The sequence below is a fragment of the Ovis aries genome, chromosome 8 (genome assembly GCF_016772045.2).
Source record: "Ovis aries strain OAR_USU_Benz2616 breed Rambouillet chromosome 8, ARS-UI_Ramb_v3.0, whole genome shotgun sequence".
Lineage (NCBI taxonomy): Eukaryota > Metazoa > Chordata > Mammalia > Artiodactyla > Bovidae > Ovis > Ovis aries.
In genome coordinates, this window is record NC_056061.1 from 83,962,892 (window position 1) to 83,982,153 (window position 19,262).

The 19,262-nt window shown below is 53.0% G+C and overlaps 1 protein-coding gene across 1 annotated transcript in view; it reads left to right on the top strand.

The window, feature by feature from the left end:
* Window positions 1–19,262, top strand: part of IGF2R (insulin like growth factor 2 receptor) — a 103,076-nt gene that overhangs the window by 24,064 nt on the left and 59,750 nt on the right. The window contains exons 3-9 of the mRNA XM_027972632.2: window positions 4,559–4,677; window positions 6,224–6,322; window positions 11,990–12,122; window positions 12,567–12,696; window positions 14,528–14,633; window positions 17,979–18,141; window positions 18,299–18,467. Of these exons, the coding sequence (XP_027828433.1) occupies window positions 4,559–4,677; window positions 6,224–6,322; window positions 11,990–12,122; window positions 12,567–12,696; window positions 14,528–14,633; window positions 17,979–18,141; window positions 18,299–18,467 (919 nt within the window). The remainder of the gene's footprint in view (window positions 1–4,558; window positions 4,678–6,223; window positions 6,323–11,989; window positions 12,123–12,566; window positions 12,697–14,527; window positions 14,634–17,978; window positions 18,142–18,298; window positions 18,468–19,262) is intronic.

Sequence of the window (19,262 nt, forward strand, 5' to 3'; positions counted from 1 at the left end):
GGCACGGCCGCCGGCGGAGGCACGGTCGCTAGGCCGGGCAGCCTCAGCGAGGTCGGGTTGCGAGCTCGGCCGGGCTCGGCCGCGGGCGCCGAGGGCGGCAGGCGAGGCCCGGCAGGCCCGGTGCGCGGCCTGATCGGGCGGACTCTGGTGAGCGCGGCCGGGCGCGCAGGGTCTGCAGGACCCGGCGCGGCCTGGCCGACGGCGCGTGGCCGGGGCTGGCGGGCGCGGGCGAGCGCTGCCGGACGGGTGCCCTGGCGCGCAGGGTCGGGAGGACCCGGCGCGGCCCGGGCTGCAGAGCGTGGCTGAGTCTGACGGGCTCGGGCGAGCGTGGCCTGGCGGGTGCCCTGGCGTGCAGGGTCGGGAGGACCTCGCGGGGCCTGGCCGGTAGTGCGTGGCCGGGTCTGGCGGGTCCGGGTGAGCGTGGCCTGGTCTGGCGGGCCCGGGCGAGCGCGGCCTGGAGGGCTCGGCCTGGAGAGCGCTGTCTGGAGGGCCCAGCGCGTGGTCTGGCGGACCCGGCGTGGTCTGGCGGCCCTGGCCTGGAGACCGCGGTCGGGTGGACCCGCCAATGCCTGGCGGGCTCGGCAAGTGCGGTTTGGTCTGGCGGGCCCAGGCGAGCGCGGCTCGGTCTGGGGGGTTCGGCCTGGAGGCTGCGGTCGGACAGGTCTGGCAGGCCCGGGACGCGCGGCCTGGTCTGGAGGACCCGGCCTGGAGAGCGCGGCCTGGAGGACCCGGCGTGGTCTAGTCTGGTGGGGTCTCGCCAGTGCTGTCTGGTCTGGTGGGCCCGGGCGAGCTCGGCCTGGTCTGGCGGACCCGGCCTGGAGAGCGCGGCCTGGAGGACCTGGCGCGGCCTGGCGGGCCCTGGCGAGCGCGGCCTGGCGGGCCCGGGGCGCAGGGTCTGAAGGACCCGGCGCGGCCTGGCCTGGAGAGCTCGGCCTGGTCTGGCGGACCCGGCCTGGAGAGCGCCGTCTGGTGGGCCTGGCGCGCGTGGCCTCGTTTGGAGGACCCGGCCTGGAGACTGTGGTCTGGAGGGCCTGGCGCGCACGGCCTGGCGCGGTCCGGAGGACCCGGCGCGATCTGGCGGGCCCGGTGAGCGCGAGCTGGTCTGGCGGGCCCAGTGCGCGCGGCCTGGTCTGGTGGACCTGGCCTGGAGAGCGTGGTCTGGAGGACCCGGCGCGCGCGGTCTGGCGGGCCTGGCGCGGTCCGGCTGGCCGAGCGCGCGGTCTGGAGGACCCAGAGCGGTCTGGCGGACCCGGCCTGGAGAGCGCGGTCTGGAGGACCCGGCGCGGCCTGGCGGGCCTGGGCGGACGCGGCCTGGTCTGGCGGGCCCTGCCGGGAGACCGCGGTCTGGCCGGCACGGCGCGCGCAGCCCGGTCTGGAGGACCCGGCCTGGAGAGCGCGGCCTGGAGGACCCGGCGCGGTCTGGTCTGCTGGGGCCCCGCCAGTGTGGTCTGGTCTGGCGCGCCCGGCCTGGAGAGCGTGGTCTGGCGGGCCCGGCGCGCGGTCTGGAGGACTCGGCGCGATCTGGCGGGCCCGGCGAGCGTGGCCCAGCCCATTTGGCGCCGTCCTCGGGAGCTGGCCGTGGGCCTGGCGTGCTGGCCGCCGCCCCGCAGTCCTCGCCCGGCCTTCGTCCGGGGAGGACGGCCAGGCTGGCCGGGGTGCCGCGGGAGTCCGCCGCGGGGGCGCTGCCGCGGTATACCGCGGCCTCTCGCCGAGTGCCGGGGTGGGCAGTCGGTCCTGGCCAGTAGGCGGAGGAGCGGGCGGCAGGCAGGCTGGACTGGCGGGCGGGCGCGGTGCCGATGGGGCCTGACGCTGAGGGACGCCGCTGTCCCCAGCGCCGCGGCCGCAGAGCTCGGCCGGTCCGTCTCGGCTCGAGGCCAGGGCCCGTCTGGTCTGCGCGCAGGGCGAGCCCAGCAGTTATGAGGCGCCCCCGGGAGCTCTGGGCACAGGGCCGGATGGGGCCGCCGCGTCGGGGGGGGACAGAGGCGCGGGGGGAGGGTCTTTAAGGTGGGGGGGCTCCCCCGCCCCCTGCCACGGCCCGGAAGCGCCCCCTTCTGGCGGCTGCACACGCCGCCTCCTGCCGGCCGAGCCCGCCCCGCCACCTCCTGCGCCCCGAGTCTCCTGGAGCGCGGCGCTGCGGGGGCTCGGGAGGCCCCGCCCCGTCACCAGCTTCCCTGGCCACGCCCACAGTGGGCGGAGCCGCGGGGCGCTGTCCGTGGTCCCGGAGCCGCCTCCGCAGGCCTCTGAGGCTGTTGGGTCTGGAGAAGAAAAAAAAGATTTTTCAGAGCGATCTCCTGGAGTTTTAGGCGCGGAAGAACGATCCTGGCAAACCTTTGCCGCGGTTTAGACAGGCAAGGCAGAGAACCGCTGTACTGTTAAGTCTGGTGCTCTGGGGCCTGAAAGCCATTATTATCTCCTCTCCATTGGCGTCTTAAAATTTTTACCCCTTCCCCTCTTTTTTTTTCCTTTTCCCCCTGCTTAAAGATCTCCGGTGTAGGTATCAAAGTAGACCAGTTGTAATCCCGAGGTCATGACACTCACTCATCATTAGTCTGTGAACTAATCTTTTTTTTCCATTTTGTTTTTTAAATTAGTTGTTTTGGATAATGCAATGAAACCCTTCTCTCACAAAATCTAGGACCTTGACAATAACCACTCTCTCTCCATGCTCCTGTCTCTCTTCACTGGAGGTGATCATTTGCCCACATCCTGTATACCAACATTTCCTTTCTTTCCTCTCTCACTCTAGTCAGAGTCTGTCCGGCTGTGTGTGGTGTTTTTAACTTAATAAAAAGTGTATATCATACAATGTGTAGTTTTGGGGGAGCTTAAGTGGTTAACAGCATATTGCTAAAAAACAGCTGTATTGTTGTCTTTCCCTGATTTATTCCTCTGATTCCTATGTTGTAGTATTGTGTAGGTCTAGCAGGGTTAATTTATCCACTCTTCTTTTGATGGGCATTTGAGTTGTTTCCAGGTTTTCACTAGTGTGAAGAACACGAGATATTCTTTCACATGTCTTGTTACATATATATTTATTTGCGGCTTTCGTTTATGTATTTACCTAAGAGTTGACGAGCTAAGGAATAGGGTATGTGAATGTTCAGTGGTAGGACTCAGTGCCATGCCAAATTATGTACTGGTTAAACCAGTTCATACTTCTCCTGCAACACAGGAGAGCTTTGGGCTGTCTCTCCTCCGACATTTGGTGCTTAATTTTTGTCCATCTAATGGCTGGGCTTGGTATGCCGTGTGGTCTTGATCACCAGTGATGTTGAACATCTCTTTGTATTATGAAGATGTTTTTCTTCTGTCTGATCATATCTTGCCCACTTCATATTATCTATCGCATGTGATCAGTTCTTTCCCTCTAGAAGCTTTAGAATTTTCTCTTTGCCTTTGAAATTGAAATTGCCATACTATGACTTGGTGTGGGTTTTCCCCTTTTTCCTCTCAGCGTTTTCTCTCAGAGGTCATTCGTTTCCTTTTCTTTCCTAAAATTATAAAAAATGATTTTGTTTTTGTGTGAGTATATATATTCTTGATGCTAGTTCTTTGCCAGCTCAATGTATCACCAAATTTATAATTTGTTTCTGTTTTCCTCAAGGTACTTTTTGATGAGTGTAAACTTTTAAACTTAATAAAAAGTCAAGTTTAAATTTTTTTTGGGTAGTTATTGCTTTTGAGACTTCAATATTTTGCTGCATTAGGATTTAAAAGATAACTATGTATATATTTTATTAAGAGAATTTGGTTTCTCATGTTTATATCTTTTAATCCCTTTAGAGTTTATTTTTGTATACAGTGGTTTAAGTGGGGATTCAGTTATCTTTTGCCAGTACCGATTGCTATTTTGTTTCCAGTTTTATCTACTGAACAGTTTCTCTGCTCACTACAAGAATCCAGGTGTCTGTGCTCTCTGTTCTGGTGTCTTGATCTCTGTTCCAGTCTGTCTGTTCTTGTGCCAACTATCATCACTGATACTATATAGATTTTTTTATTATAATAATGTCTCAGGCAAACTGAGAAGTGATCACCCTATTTGTGGACTGTTCTAAAAATTTTTTGTTTTTACAGTGTGTATGTATGAAGTTATAAAAAGGATTTCATCAGCCGAACTATATATTCTGATTTATGTTTTTGAAGATCAGACTGGTGCAAGATGGGTGGGAAAGGGAGGATGGTGAGGGACGAGACAGGAGTTGGAGGCAAGGGGCCCCATTAAGAGGCTGTAGCCAGAGCACGGGAGCCAGTGGTTACAGTCGTCGTAGAGATGGAGAGACATGGACGGATTTGAGAAGAAGGTCAAAGTGCTGGAACTTGCCCATGTTGACAGATGAGAGAAAGATAGGACTTAGTGCCATTTTGTTTGGGGCTTGAACAACAGGAGGTGGGGCGAGGATGGCATTCCTGAGACAGAGAATTCTTGGGAAAGGGCACTTTGTAAGCTTATAAGCTTTTCAGATGAATTATAGTGCCGTTTTTAGTTTGCTCGTACTTGGAAATAGCTTTTGGTTATGAATGTCTTCTAGCTTGTTCATGCTCTTTTCTCTCCGAATAGGTGACTCTCTTTTGAAAACCGCAAGCAGATCTCTTCTGGAATTCAACACAACAGTGAACTGTAAGCAGCAGAATCACAAAATTCAGAGTAGCATCACCTTCTTATGTGGGAAAACCTTGGTGAGTCCATGGAGAGTCACTTCATAATCTTTCTTTTAAAAACATTTGTCCCTGGGGTGTTCTTGCTGTCCTGGTATTCTAAGACAAGTAAGTGAGTAAAATGAAAAACTCAAGCGAACAGATAAACAGAAACCCCAACCAAATGACCATCATCATTAAAAACCAATAAGTAAACAAATCCTAAGCCTATAGTTACAATGTTTAAGTGAAACTTGACCCACATCCTGTGTACAACGCAATGTAAAGATTAGTGTGTTTAAACTCAAAGCTCTGTTTAATGTTTATGTTGCTGGCATAATTTTTTTTTTCTTTCTGCATTTTCTTTTGATAGTTTTCAGGGCAGCGTGTTTGCTTCTTAAAGTGTGTTTTTTGTTTGTTTGTTTTGTTTTTTTCTAATTTACATTAAATTGGACAAACTGACACCTATCAAGAAGAAACCTTGGCCAGTGGGTAATGGGGTGCCCAACTTTCGGGGTATTACTAGTGTTGAAATGGAACATAATTGTTTAAAGCATGACATTTGTCTTCACTCTCTGTATATTGTATGTGATATTTTAGTTTTAATCCTTACTCTTTAGAAAGGGACTCTCAGCAAACGATTGTTAGCTTTTAGGAAAAACGGCTTGTGTACATGTTCTGTGAGTGTCCTATAATCAGAGTAAGAATCCAAGTGTTTAGAAAAATCAGATAGAGTGACGCTCATGTGGCTACCAGATTGCTTTAAAATATCATTTTTAGAATTTGGTGCTGTGACTGTTGCATTTTAAAACCCATCCTGTCACTCAGTATTGTTAATTTTGGACCAGATTGTCCGTTGCACTCTTGTCCATGTTGAAACTTTGGGAAATAATCTGTTTGCAGTGGTATGAAATCTGGAGGTCTGAGTTACAGAGTAAGCTGTCGTTTGAATTTTAACTAACTTTTCTTGAGGAATTCTGTGTTCATGCTACAAGAGCCAGAATTTGCAGAGCTCCTTAGACTTGCTCAGGGAGTGTAGGGGTAAGTTTCCGCTGGGTCTTAACAACCAGCCACACCGTGGTCATCGCTGGTCCCCGTCTGTTAGAAGGGGCCCCCCGCTCCAGTGTGGGGGCGTTTAAGGAAGGCCGGTGTATGAGCTTGGTCAGGTCCAGATGGGCCTCCTCCGTCGGCTTCCAGGAAGCATGAGGTCACATTTTCTGGCTTTGGTTTTGTTGGCGTTTGGTTCGGAGAACATTTGGAGTTTGAGAGTGGAAGGTCTGCAGGGATTACTTCCCATGAGCTTACTGTACTTGCATAGCTGGGGCCGGAGAACAGTTTTGGATCAGTTAGAGCCAAATTCCATCATGATTTTATGAAGCTTTTGTCTCAGAAGTTTTGAGTTTGGGAACTTCTCACTCGGCTGACCTTGTTAACTAAAACAGTTGTGTGTTACTACTCTCCCCCCCCACACACACCCACTGCTGCTAGTTTAAAATTTTTCGTTAGCCTTCACGGTTTCTAACTTTAGAAAAGGAGCACTTTTACAATACGTGGTGTGCTAACTTATTTTTACTTCTTTTAAAAATAGGGAACTCCCGAGTTTGTAACTGCAACAGATTGTGTGCATTACTTCGAGTGGAGGACTACTGCAGCCTGCAAGAAGGATATATTTAAAGCAAATAAAGAGGTAACAAGGGCCCTTCAGGGTTACATGTTTGTGAAGTACATTCTGGGACCTTCAGTGTTTGAAGTACAGACACATACCTTTTGAGGTAGAAATCTGTTTTTGGTTTTCAAACTCCGTTTGAGCAGAGAAACCATATGACTTGGGCTTTCCTGATAGCTCAGATGGTAAAGAATCTGCCTACAGTGCAGGAGATCCGGGTTCGATCCCTGGGTTGGGAAGAACTTCTGGAGAAGGAAACGGCAACCCACTCTAATTATTCTTGCCTGAAGAATCCCATGGACAGAGGAGCCTGGCAGGCTACAGTCCATGGGGTCACAAAGAGTCAGATGTAACTGAGCAGCTGACGCACACACACACTGCGTGATTTCCTTGATAACTTGTCCTGGATGGTTCTTACTTTTAGGACAGGGTGTTTTAAACATACAGGACAGACTGGAAATGGAATGGCTCACTCATGTAGAGCAAGTGATTTCCTGGTTTCTGATGCCATGCATCTCAAGAACTAAGTTTCAAGCTGACTTTGGGGTTTAGATCACCATGCTGCCTGCAGAGACCATCTCCTTGGCCTGGGAGTGGCTTCTAAATGCATCTTGGATCCAGGTCAGGTGTGCCTGGCCCTTACATTTGTTGCCAGCTCACCTCAGAGGCCAGATGACTGTCACTACTTCCCGTTTCTCTGCTATCTGGCACGTGTTCCTGGTGACCGATGAAGCACCATCCTCTCTAACCTACAGCTTCTGACTTTCCCTGGCAGTGGAGGGGGCAGAGGGCCCTTTCCTCTGCAGTTCTCCCATCCCACCACCCCGGGATTTCAAGGTGGCTTTCCTTTGTTCACCCAGGCAATAGTCTTCCTGGGTTGAGAATTCTCTTTTTCCTATATTCGTTTTCTGTTCCGTAGAGTTGAGTTCAGAGACCCTCTTAGGAGCTAGGAACTGGGAGTGATCAGTGATGGGAGTAATTGGTCATTTACCTGATGGCCTAATACGTTGTCATTTAAGAAGGGCAAAAAGAGACGTTTATATCTTTTTTTAAAAAGCCATGTTAAGTTACAAATACTGAGCTATCACCGATTCTTCAGATGCGGCCGTCTCTAAAAGAAGAGCTAGTCGGGATGCTGCCTTGTGTGTAAGGAGCGTTCAATGGGAAGGAAGAAGATAGAATGAAATAACACTAGGAGGAGATGGTGTCAGATTTAAACTTTGCGCTTAAAAACTTAGGTTAGACTCTTTGCCAGTATTTCGTTAGCGGCAGGTAAAGCATCCTTGAACCAGTGTGAAGTGCCTTCTGCTTTCCCGAGAGACCCCAGGCCCCATGGAGGTTCTTGCGGACTCTGACTCTCCAAGTGATAGTTATCACCCCCATTTTTCCTGTTTTAACCGAGTCTGTCTTTTACCTTGCTTTGCTGAACTGACAGTTGTCTCCCACCACCTAAAGAGTAATTACTTCCCCAAAGAAAGAAACGGTGGCTTGTTTTTGGTTTCCTTTGTGTTTTTAGGTCAAGAAGTCATAGACTACATCCTCTGTTTGTGCAGCCTCAAACCTAGGATTGTTTTTTTACATTTTTATAGGATTGTTAAAAAAAAGCCGAGAAGAATACACAGCAGAGACCTACGTCACTCACAAAGCCGAACATGTTTACAGGACGAGGGTGCTGACCCTGGACCTGAGTCATTTTGCGGGGTGGAAATGGGGAGATTAGAGCCTATGTTTTTCTCAAAAGTGATGTTTAACTTCTCTTAGAAGCTGATCGAAAGATGCAGGGGGAATGTTGATTTGCTCCCAGTGACCTTTTCTTTGGGCCTGGTTGGCGGCAGGGCTTTTATCTGTTGAGTTTTCCTCTCTGGAGGGGCTCAGCGTCAGGAATGTCATTACATTTTGAAAACACTGTTGCGTTCAGGGGGCCCATAGACTGAAGGTGTGGAGGGCATCTGCTCTGCCTTAGGTATGGACAAGTAGATAAGAACACAAGAGCCTGATGCTTTCCTGGCGGCTCAGTTGGTAAAGAGTCTTCTTGCAACGTGGGAGACCCAGGTTTGATCCCTGGGTAGGGAAGATCCTCTGGAGAAGGGAATGACAACCCACTCCAGTATCCTTGCCTGGAGAATCCCATGGGCAGAGGAGCCTGGGAGGTTCAGCTCATGCAGTCCATGGAGTTGCAGAGAGTCGGATACGACCGAGCGCCTGACACACACAAGAGCCTGATGGCTGCAGCAGGAGCGTTGCTCTCACCCCCTGCAAGTCATAGGAAAGCGTTTTCCCTCTTCTCTGTCTTCAGTAGGATTCGATTGCGTCGTATAGGCTATAGTATAACTTCAAGGATTATGTTAAATGTAGAAACACTCATCATTCCTCTTTAAGAAAAAACAAACCTAGGCTTGGTTTAGTGGCCGTGTGGTCTTGATCTCCACCCGTTATTAGTGTCTCCTCATTGCTTCTGTTGGTTTGGCTTCATCGGATTTAGAATGGAGTGATGGGCAGAGAGCATGGGGCGGGGGTGGGCTCCAGAAAGTGCCATCTAAACCCACCCGCGTCATGCTCTGCTTAGTGGATCCCGGTGGAGTCCTCTTAGATCGTAATTTCTTTACAAGATTGTGGACACGCACCCCCTACCATTCCACCCCTAGGGAACACAGAAAATGCACTCCTGGCAAGTGCGTGGTCCTAGCGGCGTTGCATAAATATGGTTAATGTACAGACACACACTGTTAACAAGGGTGACTCAGTGTGCTGTGTGTGGAGCTGGCAGAGACCCCCTTTGCCGGCCGCCGCATTCCCGGGGCTGATGAATGTCTCCATTGCTCGGCTCAGCGGAGCAGGAAGTGGGAGGACTCTCCCCAGGAGCCTTGCTTGTTTTTCCGACGCTTGCTCCAATTCTGGGGGGCGCTGCGTTGGGCGTGTCTCCTGTTCCTTCCTGGAGTCGAGACACAGCCAGCAGTTGCTTGTGGCCTTGAGCCGGGGCGAGGGGGGTTGGGGGGGTCTGCAGGCCTGGCTCACGGAGATCCATCTAGCCTTGGGGTGACACAGAGCTAGTTTAAGGCAGATGGCCCCCCTCCCCGCCTGCTGGGTGCTGTCCTGCTCACTCTCCATCTCGTAGCTGAAAAGTTGCTTCTTGTCTCCTGTCTCATCAGTCAGCCCAATTCCATCCCCCTCCTCTGAGTTAACACATTTCTGTTGACTGTATTACTCTGCTAGGGGCTGCAAGCTTTGAATTTGCAGGATCAAGGGCGTGGGTTACTTCCACTGGAGCTTTGTCACGGTCTACAGTCATCCTGCTCTCGCACTTCGATGGCCTTTTGGCAGGACGTGGTGCCGTGTGTGGGTTCTGCCTCCTGCCCTCGGCCCGCTCTGTGCCTGTGCCTGCCCTCCTTGCTGGCATCTAGCTGTCGGGTCAGTGTCACAGGTAGTGGTAGCTTTGCTCTAAGGGTCTGGTTGACATGAGTTTGGGTCCCCCTCCCCCACCTCCGCCGAGGGGGTGCGAGTCCTTGGGTTTAATCCAGTAGCTCTCTCTGAAGTCTGTGCAAACAGAACAGGGGAAGAGGGTTAGTGGGTCAGAGCATTCCTGCAGGGTTGATAGCATCTTTCCGAGAAACATTTAAAAGCTAAACATTAACATGAAGCAGTTAACCTTTGTAAATGAACCTGCCTGTGAATAGCTTAACTTTTCCAAACGAACAGTTTAAGGAAAATTACCCACTGGAAATGATGAAACAGACTATCGATCCTTTGAAATGATTTGCAGAGAACATGAGTTTTTAGAATATTTCTTGGCTAAGGCAATTAAAACGATGTGGTATATTACTTTGCAGCTGAGATTTGGGGGCTGTTTCACATAAACTTGGTGACCAGGCATTTACTCAGGGGCACACCTGTGGGCTTGGCTGCTTTGCCTTCAGACTTTGGTGGAGCTTGGAAAGCACAGGGTCTTGCCCGCTGTAATGGGTTTCATGTGTAACCTTCCCCTGGACCCCTTTTTCCTCCCCTCCGCCAGTTTTATTGAGGTGTAATTCACAAGTAAAATTGCATATATTTGAAGTGTACAATGCAGTGGTTTGGTTTAGTCCTTGATTTTTTAAAAACAGAAGGCCATTCATTTATAGAGATGAGAGAATACGTGTGAGCTGGAACCCAGTGGGGCGTCCCTGCTGACTCAGATGGGAAAGAATCTACCTGCCAAAGCAGAAGGCCTGGGTTCAATCCCTGGGTCAGGAAGATCCCTTAGAGAAGGGCATGGCAGCCCACTCCAGGATTCTTTTCCTGGAGAACCCTGTGGCAGAGGAGCCTGGTGAGCTACAGTCCCTGGGGTGGCAAAGAGTCAGAGGTGACTGAACAACTCACACACACTCAAAGCGTGGGCCGGATGCCCAGAGGAGGAACTTCAGGCTCCGAGCCATGTCCTAAGCCTTGCTTGGGGCCGCAGCAGTGACATAGCCCCCGTCCTCAGGAGCTCACTCGCACGTTAGCAGGTGGGGGTGTCTGGTGACAGACACCAGTGCAATGAAGGAAAAGGGTAGGGGAGGCGCAGAGAGAGTGGAAGATGTTGAAAAGGCCACGCCAAGCGGGTGACGCTTCCCCCGGGGCCTGAGCAAGGTGAGAGGGGATGCCAGGAACTATTCCAGGCAGAGGCAGTGTCACTTTCCTGGGGTGAAGTGCCCCTCGAGGCCAATGTGACTACGTGGAGTGGTCCCCAGGGTTGGAGACAATAGAGAAGCTGGGATTGCACCCTCATTGCGATGGGAAGCGGCCCCTGGTGGATTTTGAGCAGAGTGATGTGACTCGAGGGAATTTTAATTTTTTAAAACTTTTTTTTTTTTTAGTTTTTCCTTTATAAGCTTTTTATTTTATATTGAGGAATAGCTGATCAACATCACTGTGATGGTTTCAGGTTGAATAGGGAAGGGACTCAGCCATATATACACGGGTACCCATTGTCCCCCAAACTCCCCTCCCATCCAGGTGGCCACAGGACATTGAGCTGAGTTCGCTGTGCTGTACAGCAGGTCCTTGTTGGTCCATTTTAAATTCAGCAGGGAGTACGTGTCGATCTCAAACTCCCTAACCCTCCCTCCCTCTGTCCTTCTTCCCGGCAACCCCTAAGTTCATCGTCTTAAGTCTGTGAGTCTGTTTTCTAAGTCAACTCAGCTGCATCGTGTCTTTTTAGATTACGCACATCAGGCATGTCATAGAATATTTCTCCTCTCTCTGACTTGACTTCACTCGGTATGTGACAATCTCTTGTGACTCGGTGGAATTGTTAAAGGGTTGATCTGGTGGTTGTAGAAATATTGGCTCAGAGTTGGGTACATGGAAGCTGGAACCTAGAGGCCCCCTTAAAAGAGATTATTGCAGGCAGGAGAGGACTTGCTGCCAGGGTGATGTGAGGTGGTTGCTAAGGGAGGGTAGGGACAGGGAGCCATGAGTGAGCACCCTGGTGGAAATGGACCGGGTGGCGGGGAGGGAAGGGGCAGGCAGGAGATGCTCACGGGAGCAGCTGGAGCCCTGCAGGCCTTGATTATGTGGTCCTCGGGGGCCTCACTGGAAACCCTGAGGCATGGAGCCCAGTGTCATGTGGCAGAGGTCACAGGCTTTGCCGTGCCCCTGCCGCCCCCCCCACCCCCCGCAACCCGAAGGCGTGTGTGGAAGCCCCTCCTTCTCCCTTCTCTCTCCCAGGTGCCATGTTACGCTTTCGACAGAGGGCTCAAGAAGCATGATTTAAACCCACTGATCAAGACCAGCGGTGCTTACTTGGTGGACGACTCTGACCCGGATACATCTCTGTTCATCAATGTCTGCAGGGACATAGGTCTGTGTCTGAGGGCATCAGGGGTGGGAGTGGGGGAAAGATTGCTTCAGAGGCTTCAGTGCCTTTGCCCCAGCACCGTAGGATTCCCGTGGCTCCGAGATTAAGGGGTACATCCCTTAGCCACCAGCCACGTCCCATGTCCCGGCTTCCCAGCCCCTCCTGCGGACCAGGGGCAGAACCAGCATTCCAATGCTTCGTCCTTGCTTTCCAGCTGCCCGGCTGGGCAGAGAGCTCATCCCCTTGTCCAGTTTCAGAGCGGGCCTTGGCTTGCCCAGGGTCTCGGGATGGGATCCTGCTCGTCCTTGTTTCCAAATTTCTTTTACCTTATATTGGAGACTTTAAGAAAATTTGCAGTTTTTCGAAGAGCCCCTGGACCCAAGGTTTGAGTGTGATTGCTGTGCCCGGTGTGTGGTCTGATGCGGTGCCACGTGTTACCTCTTCCAGATGCGCTCCGGGCCTCGAGTCCGCGAGTGCGTGTGTGTCCCCCCGGCGCGGCCGCCTGCCTGGTGAGAGGGGACCGCGCGTTCGACGTGGGCCGGCCCCAGGAGGGGCTGAAGCTTGTGAGCAATGACAGGTCAGTCTGCGGTTGGCAGGGGCAGTTCTCAGCAAGAGCCTGGCTTTTCAGGGGAGCTGCAAGAATACCCCTTTTCACCAGGGCTTGAGAAAGGCCTTGCCAAGTGACTGCTACTTCACACATGCTTATAAACTTACTGGTCATTGCTTGAATTGCATATTCTTGGTGACTTTCTAATCATTTGTTTCTTAGAGCAGGAACACGTTTATCGTGATGCAGCCAACATCCATCCATATGGGTTCCATTTCATGAATTTGCCACCACCTTATGGTGTGTTTGAGTGTCTTCCCTGCTTCATCGCCCCTGACATCGGTTTTATGTCCATAGTTTTATCTCTTCTTTAAAAAAAAAAAAAAAACAGTCCTGGAGGGCAAGCGGCAGGAGGGCCACTTTGCCATTGTCCTTCTGGGTACAGTTTGCTTCCCGACTGGGGTCCGGTGGGCCCCCTAGCCCGCCGTGGGCCCCCTAGCTTCTGGCAGGGGTGGTTCACTTTCTCTTAAGGAGCCCTGCTGTTGACACACGCTCTCCTTCTGACTTGTGTTTGCCCCTGGCTTGGCAGAGAGCTTGCTGTCTCCGGTGGGTCCCACGTGACCACGTCCTGAACTTGGAGTGAGGATTTTTATCCACTCTCTGTTCCCGGAGCCCTTTGGTAGACGTCTCACTGCACCTGCTCCCGTCTGGAACTCGTGGTGTATCAGCGTGTGCAATTATAGACTGCACTCTGTCCCCAGAAAACACTGGCGCGTGACCTAAATTGAAGCATGCTGGGAGATTCCCGCATGTGCAAGTGTGTCCGCCTGCCAGAGCCGCCCAAACCGAGTGCTGCAGGATGCCCAGGCAGCTCCTCTAGCTCCCTCTCAGCTCTGGAGGCCGAGGTGTCTGCGGGGGGCATGGTGGGGGGCTCCTCCTGAGACCCTTGGTCTCAGCTTGTGGACGGCTGTCTCCTCCCCATGTCCCCTTGTGATCTTCCCTCTGTGTGTCTGTGTCCCGAGCCCCTCTCCTTATAAGGACAGCTCTCTTGTCTCAGGGGCCCACTCCAGCGACCTCATCTTCATCCCCTCCTCCAAGGCCCCCCGTGTCCAAATACAGTCATGTCGGGGATGCTGGGCATCGGGGGCTTCCGCTTGTGAAATTTGCGGGGACAGAGTTCAGCCTCTCACCCTGTCTTCAAGTGATAAACGGGCGCTTCTTCCTGCTGGCAGGGGCTGGAGAGGACTCTCCGGAGAGCGTGGGCATGGAGTGAAAGCCCAAGGTCACCTTCAGAGACCAGGAAGGTCGTCTGTTTTTGGTGCCTCTGCGGCCACGGCCCGCAGCGAGGCCAGTACCCCATGGACCTTTCCAGGGTCTGTCTGCCTGCCAGTGGGAGGCCATGTGGCCAGTGCTCTGGGCGGTTATCAGGTTTAAAAAAGAAAGTCCTCGGTTTGCACTGAAAAGTTGCCATTTAGAGAGGAAGTGGTCTTGCAGCCTCGTGGGCTGAAAGGCGCTTGGCCAGCTGGGCTGTGTTTGTTTTGTTTTGTTAGATGGTTTATGATTTTGTTCCTTGTCCTCCCGACAGCTTTTCTAAGAACTTAAGTTTACATGGTGATTATTTGGCTCTTTTTTTGGGTTTTGTTTGTTTTTTGAGAAAGTACAGCACTCATTGACGTTCACTTAAATTTTATGTCCCCCAAATGAAAATAAACACGAGGGAGTCTGTCCTGTGGTGTCTTTTATGTCTGTGACCTACATCTGTTCTCCTCTCGCCTGAATGAGGGTGCCGAGGGCAGCACGAAGTGGGCTGTGATGTCCGTGTTGGTCATGCTCACTCTCTCCCCGACGTGTGCATCTCCAGGCTCGTCCTGAGTTACGTGAAGGAAGGGGCCGGCCAGCCAGACTTCTGTGACGGCCACAGCCCGGCGGTGACCATCACGTTTGTGTGCCCGTCGGAGCGCAGAGAGGTGAGTGGCTTGACCTGAGCTCTGCACCCCAGCGGCGTTCAGCGGTCCCTCGTCCGGGGGTCCCCGTGGGGGAGACGAGCCACAGTGGACGGGGAAGCCAAGTGGGCCCGGGCTAGACCATGCCATGTGCTGAACGTGCCTGGTTGGCTGTGTACTATTTCGCAACCAGCCCAAGGGGCCTCCGTCTACACCCGTAGGATGGTGTTTTCGTTCAAGGGTCGTGTGGGATGACATCCGGTAGTTCAGGGACAGATTTTTTTTTAAAAAAAAACTTCACAGCAAGGCGGCTGTCAGTAAATATTTGAAAAAAAAATGTACATATGATCCTGAACCTGTGGATTTCACGTGTCTGTTGACTGCTTCGGGTGAGGCAAGGTAAAAACGGCTAAGTGGTTTGTAGGAGCATAGTAAGAAACGAGTCGTGCAGATGGCGTGTAGGCCTGGCAGACAGCGCTCTGGGGTTCCGGGGGTGGGTACCAGTGTAGGGGAAACGAGGGCCCGAAGGGAGATTCCTGCAGCCTCAAGAAGCGTGTTCGCCCCCTCACCTGCGTGCCCGCCCCCTGCCCACGGGCAGATTGATGACTCGCTGTTTACTCAAATTCCAGTGCCAGCTGTAAACTCCTTGAGGGTAGGGCCTTGCATCTGCTGTGTCCTTGGGCCCCGGGCCAGTGCAGTCCCTCAGGTCCTTTGCTGCTTAAGTGTCTTTGCAGATGGCAGTGCTGCTGAAGGGAGGCGTCCCCAGGGAGGAAGGGTAGGGCTTTCCTCCAATTTATTTCTGCCTGTCCTCCCCACAGAATGAAGTAGGAGGAACGGAATTCTTTTGCCAAAGAATGTCCTCCCCCAAACAAACGTGGAATTTGCTCTGCTTTCTGGCTGGCAGCTGGCCGTTTTGTATGTGTGTGTGTGTTGCGGGTTGGGGTGGGTGTGGAGAATGAGATTACAGTGCGGGTCCAGCCAGACTTCCGGGGCTGCGTGGTATCAACTCAGCCAAGACCAGGCGGGCCAGTAAACGACGCCGGTCCCGAATGTGATCGTGAGAAGTGTCATTAATACTTTTTTTTTGCGTGTATTTCTTCTTTCCATCATACAAGTGGGAATCAGAATTAGGGAGATGCTCTAAGGTGGCCATGGTCTCGGTGTTTCCCCCTCTGATCTGTGCTGCATCCAGCGAGCCTCATTCCACATTCTCACGGGGGAGACAGTGGAGAGTGCCCCTCCCTTCTCCATGGGACACGAGGCGGTCGAGGCTGGTGCGTCTTCCATGGAGCTTACGAGGTTCTGTGTCCAGCCTGACTGTCGCCTGGGCAGAGCTTGGGTGACTTAGGCCCGGGGCCCTTAATACTTTGAAGGTTTATTGAAGCATTTTCACCGGCTCATTAAATGCTTTTAGAAGCTGGAACTTTAGTAAAACGTTCACCTTGTCACATAAATCTCTTTTAGAAAGCTTTACTTGAATTTACATACTGTAAAAATTCGCCCAGCCTAAGTGCAGTTTAATGGTTATTAGTGCGCTAACCGAATTGCACAATTATCGCCTCAGAACTTTTCCATCACCCAGAGAAGCCTCGTGCCCAGCCACCATCACCCCCTGCTCACCCAGCCTTGGCCGCCACCGAGAGCCCCGCCTCTGCCCCTTGGCCTCTGCCTTCCCCGACCTCCCACGTACGTGGAGTCACACGGCCTTGGGCGTCCGGCTGCTCTCGCTCAGCGCTCGGTCCACATCTCTGTTTGTTTGTCAGGCCGCCCTTAGCCAAGGGGTTAGTTGGGGCATCGATTTCCTGAGTAAGCGGTCGGGGCTGGACTTGGACCTCTGCAGCTTGTTGGCCATGTGATGGTAAAACTGGCACTGGGCCCCATGTCTGGCACTCAGCAGGTGTTCAGTAAGCGTTGGCAGCGTGAGGTGCCCAGAGGCGGCACGGCTGCACCTGATGCCAGGGCCGGGGAGAGGACCACTCCTCCAGGGACGTCAGAGGGTGGCACTGCATCCCTGTTCACAGTGACTTCCTGCTCAGCACTCATGCCAGAGGGTGGGCTTGTGGGTGGGGTGACAGCCTGGTCTCACCCGCGAACAAAACTGATCTGAGTACAAGTGAAGCCTGCCCAAGACCCTGTGGACATTCCTAGGAAGGGGCTAGGGACCATCTCCCTGTGGATAATCATAAGAGAGGGCTAGGGACCATCTCCCCCATGGACATTCATAAGAGAGGGCCAGGGACCATCTCCCTGTGGACATTCATAAGAGAGGGCCAGGGACCATCTCCCTGTGGACATTCATAAGAGGGGGCTAAGGACCATCTCCTCCATGGACATTCATAAGAGGGGGCTAGGGACCATCTCTCTGTGGACATTGATAAGAGAGGGCTAGGGACCATCTCCCCGTGGACTTTCATAAGAGGGGGCTAGGGACCATCTCCCTGTGGATATTCATAAGAGAGGGCTAGGGACCATCTCTCTGTGGACATTCATAAGAGAGGGCTAGGGACCATCTCCCCGTGGACTTTCATAAGAGGGGGGCTAGGGACCATCTCCCTGTGGATATTCATAAGAGAGGGCTGGGGACCATCTCCCCCATGGACATTCATAAGAGAGGGCCAGGGACCATCTCCCTGTGGACATTCATAAGAGGGGGCTAGGGACCATCTCCTCCATGGACATTCATAAGAGAGGGCTAGGGACCATCTCTCTGTGGACATTCATAAGAGAGGGCTAGGGACCATCTCCCCATGGACTTTCATAAGAGGGGGCTAGAGACCGTCTCCTCTATGGACATTCATAAGAGGGGCTAGGGACCATCTCCTCCATGGACATTCATAAGAGGAGGCTAGGGACCATCTCCCCTGTGGACATTGCTTGGAGGGTCTAGGGACCGTCTACCCCATGGACGTTCATAAGAGGGGTCTAGGGGCCATCTCCCCCGTGGACATGCCTAGGAGGGGCTAGGGCCTGTCTCCCCAGGTGCGCGCAGATGCAGTGATTTCCACCCCCCTGGAGGGGCCGTCCATCTGGCGCCTGTGACAGAAAGGAGTGGACAGACCACAGGCCCTTCACACATGGTGACTGCCAGCCACGGGCGTGGTGGGTCAGGGGAGACTGCATTCAGGGCGGGTTCCCAGGCTGAAGTTTGCATGTGACTCTGAAAGGGACCGGAAGAGCCGCAGAGAAGCGGGGTTGTCACCAGTCAAACCATCACAATCTGTTAGGGGCCGTGGCGGTACTAGAATGAGAGCAATGTTAAAACCCCAGTAGCACACCCTTGAGCTTTTCCGCAAGCAGAGAGACTCTGCCTGCATTTGAGCCGTGTGAATACAATGAATCTTTCTCCCTTTTTCTCTGGGTTTGTGGCAGGGCACCATTCCCAAGCTCACGGCGAAATCCAACTGCCGCTTTGAGATCGAGTGGGTCACCGAGTACGCCTGCCACAGGGATTACCTGGAAAGCCAGAGCTGCTCCCTGAGCAGCGCGCAGCATGACGTGGCTGTCGACCTCCAGCCGCTGAGCCGGGTGGGAGGTGAGTGGGGGGCCCCTGAGGGCCGGGAGGGGCCCCGGGCTGAGCACTCCCTGCCCCGGGGCGGGCGCTGCAGGTCAGACGGGAGGAGGCTGTGCTCTCCCAGGCTTGTGCGCGTCGCGAAGCCCCTTCTCGTGTGTCCCCCTTTCCTCAACCTCAGACTCCTTGTTCTACACTTCGGAGGCGGACGAGTATACATATTATTTGAGCGTCTGCGGAGGAAGCCAAGTGCCCGTCTGTAATAAGAAAGATGCTGCGGTGTGCCAAGTGAAAAAGGCAGATTCCACTCAAGTCAAAGTGGCCGGGAGACCCCAGAACCTGACCCTCCGGTGCGTACAGCCCCCGTGTGACTCTCAAGGGCATCCTGCATGTCCCTGTGAAGCCTGACACGCTCCCTTGCCAGCCGCCTGCTTCCATTTTCCACAGGGAAGTCAGCTAAGCACAGGGAAGTCAGCTAAGCTGGCATTTTTTTTCTTGCTTGAGTCAGGCAAGTGCCGTTTGTTGCTGACCCAGGTGGATGTTTTTCCTAGCTTTACAGTACAAGTGCTTCTGTTAGTACGGTTTGTTTTATAATCTGTTGTCTGTAGGGAACTGTACTGTAGCAAAGTTACTTGATTAGTTGATATGGCTTTTGCGTTTTACAGCTTATGTTTCTTAGAAGTTTTGAGTTTTCTCTTGTGGTTTGAGAAATCTGAAACACCACTGGCATCACACCCAAGAGTTGAACAACCAGGCGAATGCATTCAGGACAATTCTCCTGACCCCTGAAGTCAGGAGTTACCTTCACAAAAGCTTTTATCAAAGCGTTAGTTCTCTGAAATTGTCATCCGGGGTCCCTCTGTCAGACTTTCTGAGGCAGTTGCTGGTAGAGCTGTGTCTTCTTGGGCATAAATTATTTTGTACAGAACCCCAAAATGAGAGCAAAAGAGTCCCCATGTTCCCGGTAGAAACTTTCGTGCTTTCATCCAGCCAGTTATCACTTTGAAGTGAGAGGATGACAAGCGCATCCATTTGGAACTCTTTTCCTCTGGACGATCCTGCCCCAGACGGTGGGAGTGTGTCCCCAGCTGTTTGTGTCTGTGCTGGTCTGTGGATGGTGTGCAAAAGTCTTAATGTAGAAATGC